Raw genomic sequence first — 7,353 nt, 5'->3', positions numbered from 1 at the left:
ATATATATCCAGATTATAACAAGGATCTCATACGACTTCAAATAACAGGGGCTGGAGAGATGATTCAGTGATGAAGAGCACTGGCATTCTTCCAGAGGACCCAGGTTTGATGCCCAGCACCTACATGGCAGATAATAACCTTCTATAACTCCAGTTCCAGGAAATCTTATGCCCTCTTCTGACCTCTGCAGGTATTGCACACCCACAGTGCACTTACACATACAGGCAAAACAGTCACACACATAAAATAAAATATGGGGCTAGAGAGATGACTCAGCCATTAAGAGCACTGGCTGCTCTTACAGAGGATCCAAGTTCAATTCCCAGCACCCACACGGAGGTGAACAATCATATATAACTACAGTTACAGTGGATCTGAAACCTTGTTCTGACCTCTGTGGGCATTGCAGGACAGGGCTACACTTACACATATGCAGGCAATACATTTATACACAAGAAAAAGAAGTTAAATAACAAAGTCTTCTATCTGTAACTGCACTGAAAATACATAAGCACCATGATGTTTTTTAAAAAAATACTAGATTTTTGTACATTTCTTAATGGAATTTAGATCCCCTCCCCTATCCATGCCTCCCAACCCCCGACTGGACCTCATGCATTCTGTCACGCATGTTAAGTCTTATCCAGTCAAGCATTTGTACTCAGATGTCCTTCAGTGCAAACTGTCAATGGCGGCATCAAGCACATGACCCATGCCAACTCAATCAGACAAGGGCTTAGAGTGGAGCGAGAGAAGCGGGTGGCGGGCTGGCCCTAGAATGGGAATTACTAGAGACTGATTACTACTGGGTGAAGGAGAGTAAGCCTTACTTAAGTATCATGATTTTTTAGTGTTAAAATTTATTTTATATCTCTAAATAATTTAGTATAATCTATAAATGTGGGTAATATATTGATCAATTAAATATATTAAATAATGTCATATAAATATTTAAGTCTTCCCAGTGGTGGATATTCCAGAACTTAAATCCAATGTATCTGAATGGTTCATCAAATTTACTACAAATGAATAATTTTTACTTAATCTTTTCCCTCAATAAATACAGACTATTATTTAGATTATTTCTATAAGTAAATCTTAAAAAATTTGTGTGTGTGTTTGGTTATGCAAGAATATGTATTCCTGTTCATGTGGTGGTGGTGGTGGTGGTGGTGGTGTGAGTGTGTGTGTGTGTGTGTGTGTGTGTGGTTGCACACACAGTATTTGGAGACACAGTATAATGTAGGGAGAAAACCACAAACAATTACACGGTAGATATTTTGTAAAATATAATTTATCTTATGACAGCTAAAAGTACCTAATTTTAAAATTAAAAGTGATTACCTAGTTTTCTAATACACATACATGAGCATTATGTTTACATATTTTTCACATCATGGCTTATGAAACAAATGAATACATGCAGCATTATAACATATTAAACATGTCTAAAATGCACACAATTATTTTGAAAATATGATTCATATTTAAATGTTTAAAATGTAAATATGTCTAAATACAAACAAATGGATGTGCACAGAAGTACATGTAAAGTATATTTAGCAATTTGTAACAAATTTAATATTCAATGTCTAAGTATTTGTTGAGCAACAAAAATGCCCATACCGTGTAATTATTTGTGGCTTTCTCCCCACCTCATGCTGTTTTGGAAAGAGTGTTTCCTCATGGAGTCTATGTTGGCCTGGAATTCTCTAGGTAGCTCCAAGCTGTTTTAAAACTCAAGATCCTCCCAATTCAGCCTCCCAGACCATGGAATTAAAGACATATCCTACCATGCTCAGGTTATGGTTTTCCTGAGTCCTTTCAAAACAATATAGTGATATGAGAAACCAGACACTTATCTATGAAATGAAATTTGTGGTAATTTTTAATCCTAGAACCTTAGCAATGTTTTGGACTTATTGAAAATAATCCAAAAAAACAACAACAACAACAACAAAACCCATGTATAGTGAATAAGAAGTCACAATATATTAATGAAACATAGTCTATTATTAGTGACAAACTTTACCTACATTAATAATATTTTTCTGTATCTGAACAGCTTACATGAAAGTATGACCTGCAGTGTATTAGAAAACTTGATAACTTTATAAAAATCTCAGAATATATCTTCTGCAACCACCAACAGTTTGTTTTACAAGGACTACAGGGTTGCAAAACCACCACTCAACATTATGATTTTTATGATATCCGTTGAAAACACTTTTAGCTATATAGAGCATAGATTACAGTAAATCACATAAAATTTGAATCTTTCAACATCATTTTTTCTTGAAGAAGTACTTCTGTTAATTTAACTCCCATTTTTAGGAACTGAGCAATCTAATTTTAAATAAAATAATGCTAGAAATGATAATAGATAATTTGGTGGTACTGGGGATTGAACTCAGGGCCTTGAGCATACTAGGTGAGTATTTCACCAGTGAACTATAACTCCAGTCCCATAATGAATAATTTTAAAGATTCAAAAAAGTTTATAAGCAATTTGCTGTTTTTATGCTGGTAAATACATATTTCAGAAGTAAGTAAATGATCTAGCCAATGAAGGCATGGAGGTCATTTATGCAAGATCATGTTTATTCAGTATTTGGTAAGATTAAGAAAGTAAAACAATGAAGATATTATCAATTAAAAACCCATTAAGCCTGTGTGATCTGAAATGTCTTTTCATGTAACATATTTTGCTTGGTCTGCAAAGAAAACAGTTCATATTTCTCAGCATATGCAGACACAGTAAATTATTGATATTTCATAAGCAGTCAGAATCATGTTGTTCTACAACTAATATAATAAGCAGAAATTCTGAAACGTGGATTTTAATAACATGCACGGTTCCAGACACATGCAAACTTACCCTTCTAATCTCACATCTGGCAAACTTCGGTTAAGGGCAATCAAGTCACTGGCCATGAGGTTAAACTGATTGATTTTAAACAGTTCTTTCATTTTCTCTTGTTCATCTTTTGGAATCAGCACAGCCTTTCCCATTTCTCCTGGTCCTTCTTGGTTTCTTGAAATAACAGCTGTAAGACAGACAGAGGTACATACATACATACAAGCATATACATATCAATAAGCTCATGTCAAATTCTGCAGTATGTTATTTAATGCTATAATATTCTAAATTATCATTTACCTATCAAAAGATTTATGCTGTTGTTCAAATATAAATCTTTTGTATGAATGCGGAGCAACGTGGTACATATCCTTAATCCCAGAATATGGGAGGCAGAGGCAGGTGAATCTCTATGAAATCAAAGCCAGTTTAGTCTACACAAAGAGTTCCAGGCCAGCTGGGAACTACAGAGAGACCCTGTCTCAAAAACATTGTATGATCTAATTATTAATATTTGATATTTAAGCAACATAAAGCACCAAGTTGCAAGATTTTTGGGTTATTTTGTTCAATAAATTGACGAGCTAGATGAAGTGGAACAATAAGAAGACTGAATTGTCATTTGAAAACATGCCAAGAATAAGTTACTTTTTCACAGCCAATTTAAACTTCTGATATGTCAACATACCTATTATCATTACATCTTTATAAAAGAAAGGAAAATTGAGAATTCCTTCTCCCCACAGCAATTTGATTTCTTTGTCAAAGCATTTTGAAACTCGTTAAAACGAGTTTCATAGTGGTGACATATAATTTCAAATGTCAAGGTGGATAGGTTCTCCATATCTCCAAAACTGTTGGAAATTCACAACAGTTCTGAGGACTTCACAATTAATAGAACTTAGGATTTGACATGTAGGCTAAAATTCTTGCTATTTCTCCCAATTTATCAATTCACTGTTCTAAAACACATGTATAAATGTATATGTGTATTCATATATCTACATATATAAATATCTATGTGTTAAAACATAATAATGAAACAAGTTTCCAGCTGACATTAATGCACCTTCAACATTTTACTCAGCATTTGATAACATCATATTAAATTAGATTAAAGTGAAAATAAATGTGGTTTTGATCTTCACTCTTAGACTCTTCTGACATAGCATTGGTCTTAACACACTTATGTCACTAGATTAATTTCTACATAAGTAAAAGAGCAAATATTTGTACATGACCTACTTCCAAATATTAAAAAAATAAGAGCTTACAATGTGTGAAAATACCTTGTATGTTGTAAGATCTCTTACACACACACACACACACACACACACACACACACACACACGAATATGACACAAACTAGAAAAGAACATGACTTCTGGTGACATTCATAGTTATAAAACACCATCAATGGCATTACTGGTGTTGATAAAAATTAATCATACAGCTGGTTATTCTCTTATATATAACGTACTTTAAAAGTTATCATTTGCTATTATTTGGAACTTAAGTATCACCAGAGTTCCATGTGGCAAAGATTTTTTCCACAAGGCAGGGTTCTTAGAAGTGGTAGAAATTTTAAGAAGTGGGTTCTGAATGTCACTGGGGATTCTATTTTCAAACATATTGTGGGTACCATACTCTCCTTTCCTTTACCAGTCATTAGGAACGTACTTTAAAAGTTATCATTTGCTATTATTTGGAACTTAAGTATCACCAGAGTTCCATGTGGCAAAGATTTTTTCCACAAGGCAGGGTTCTTAGAAGTGGTAGAAATTTTAAGAAGTGGGTTCTGAATGTCACTGGGGATTCTATTTTCAAACATATTGTGGGTACCATACTCTCCTTTCCTTTACCAGTCATTAGGTAAACATTTGTTCTACCATACCCTCCAAAGGTGATGTGCCCCCTCAACCCAAAGCAAAAGGTGGCATGGATCATAGATTTAAACTGCCAAGCTAAGAGCAAAATAATACTTTCTCTATATGAATTCATTATCTCATATACTGTAACAGTGATGGGAAGTTGACTGACTTACCAGTGATATAATGTTTACAAAATTTTATTGATTATAAGAAGAAAAATTAGAAATGATGATAGGAGGGTTGGCAACATGTCTCAGCTGGGAATGGTGCCTGCTACCAAGCCTGATGACCTGAGTTTAATTTCTGCCACAAATGTACCATAATATGTATGCCTAAACACACACAAAATATAAAATAAATGAATGTAATAAAAAATTTTTAAAGAAATAATGACATGAATTATATCATTAAACATACATTGCTCTTTTTTGTTTTGTTTTGTTTTGTTTTTTGAGACAGGGTCTCCCTGTAGCCCCAGCTGGCCTGGAACTAGTTATGTAGACCAGGCTGGTCTTGAACTCACAGAGATTCGCCTTAGGCAAATTAAAGTTGTGTGCCACCATGCCCAGTTTATTTTGCTCATTTGAAGGCATTGAATTCTAACAGTTAATATCCACCACAGGAGGTGTAAAATTAGTGCCCCTATAATAAATTAGAGTGGTTGGAGTTGGCTTTTTAGAAGTTCTGATTTCACAGAAAATATTAAATGGATTCTCAAATTTTGGTTGAGTGGCCTTCAACTTCTGAAGTAACAACATCATCAGGTTGCAGAATTCCTAAAAATTCTCACTTGATTTTTACATATTCTTGAGTTGCAAACTAAATGCTATTTAAATAGACAAATTTTGTCTGAATAAGAATGATTTAATTTTGAAACAATAAAAAATCATTAAAAGATTTGTGCTAAAAAAATAACAATTTTTATAAGTTGAGAAAGAAATTCTGCATCAGCAACTTAATACAATGTGCTTGTAGGGGAGAAAAACCTCCTTTTATCTTCTTAGGTCCTGGATGTAGCCAAAGAATTAAATGAAATTAATACTAACAAGAGAAACACATATGCAATTCTTGTATATGTCCACTAAGGTATTCAGAAGGAAAAATGAAGACCAAAAGATTTGTGAAGCCACGAGCTTATAAAGTACTTCCTAAGTTGCCGTGGGTATGTGGCAGGACAAAGGAGTCAAAGGGCTTGGCTTAAGGGCAACAACTGCCAGACACTGACTAGGAAATACATTGGGACTCTCGTCAAAGATAAGAGTTATAAGCAAATTTGCACAGATTTTTTGCAGCATTGACTCCCATTTTCTGGTGGTAGAAATGTTCTTTAATAATGGCACAGGTTCGAGAGCATATTCTGATAGGCCATTTTCTGACCTAGTCTATGTAGATAATAGGGTGGAAGGTCAGACAGTGTTTCCTGCGTGTGCTATTTTTTAATTTCCTTCAGATCAAAATGCTCATTATGCTAAATTGGTATATTTTGAGGACACATGTTATAAACTTCATCAACCTATATAACTCTGAAAAATGACATCATATTGCAGAGAAAAAATATTGTGCCCAACATAATCTTTCCATGGTTAAAAATGGATAGGATTAAAATTTTGTTCTATGTAGGGAAGTTAAGGGGCTCAAATATCACATCTTAGACTGTGAACATCAACTTAAAGCACATGAACATCCTTGCTATGAGAACTGAGAGAGGCATTAGTGTTCTCTTCACCCCTTGTTCTATGTTCCACGAGTCTTAGGTTTAGAGGTTACATTGTAGATGTGCCACTTAGGCTTGAGCAATTCATAGACAATCTCCGTTGCAGAGTTGTGGAACTCGGTAATAATCTCCATCTGTTGCAAAAGATGTTTCTATGATGAATGGCAACTGGAATACTTGTCTGAAGCTCCCTCATGCAACAGAGGACCAGGAACACAAAGGTCACAAATAGCCAAAGCATAGAGAACAAGAGGCTGCCAAGTATGGGTCCTTGCTCAGGACTCCTATATTAAAAGCCACCCACACAGGACTTAGAGACCATTGCAGAAGATGGAGCAGAAAGATTGTAAGAGTCAGGGAGGTGGTGCATGACCATATGGAAATAGAGTCCTATAGCCTCCTGGGATCTTGCTAATATGAACCTACAGCAATGGTATCAGCATGCACAAGAATCATTCAAACTCAAGCAGAAAAAAAATCCCAGCATAAGGCTATGGAAATGGGCAGCAGGCCTTGATCTTAGTTGTAGAATCATTAGCAGCTGATTATTGCTGGGTGAAGAAGATCTGATCATCTTAAAAAGAGAGACTCTAGGTAGGCTGACTAGACCTCAGTGGATGAACTTGCACTGAGGGACATGTGGGGACACTAACTTGACATTATGTACCTTAACACAAATGACAGAATACATGAATTCCAGGGGGAGGGGCTATGGGAGAGTGTCAATGGGGAAGGGCGTATAAAAAGGATTAAGACTTTCTATATGAAATACACAAAAATTCAATAAGAAATTTACAGAAAAAAAGCACATGAACATATTTGCTTTTCTAACATTTTCAAAGGAATGAGCTTTCTTTTAGGATTATACACTAATAGGCACCTCAATCAGCAGGCTCATGCATCATGC

The 7,353-nt window shown here is 35.0% G+C and overlaps 1 protein-coding gene across 3 annotated transcripts in view; it reads right to left on the bottom strand.

The window, feature by feature from the left end:
• Galnt13 (polypeptide N-acetylgalactosaminyltransferase 13) overlaps positions 1–7,353 on the bottom strand; it is a 652,434-nt gene that overhangs the window by 378,454 nt on the left and 266,627 nt on the right. For all 3 annotated transcript variants that reach the window (XM_029563436.1, XM_008832879.2, XM_029563437.1), the window contains one exon: positions 2,880–3,048. In XM_029563436.1, coding sequence (XP_029419296.1) covers positions 2,880–3,048 — 169 coding nt within the window. The remainder of the gene's footprint in view (positions 1–2,879; positions 3,049–7,353) is intronic.

Source organism: Nannospalax galili, unplaced genomic scaffold, assembly GCF_000622305.1.
Source record: "Nannospalax galili isolate Female #2095 unplaced genomic scaffold, S.galili_v1.0 scaffold376, whole genome shotgun sequence".
Taxonomy (NCBI): domain Eukaryota; kingdom Metazoa; phylum Chordata; class Mammalia; order Rodentia; family Spalacidae; genus Nannospalax; species Nannospalax galili.
This window is presented reverse-complemented; position numbering and strand designations above follow the sequence as displayed.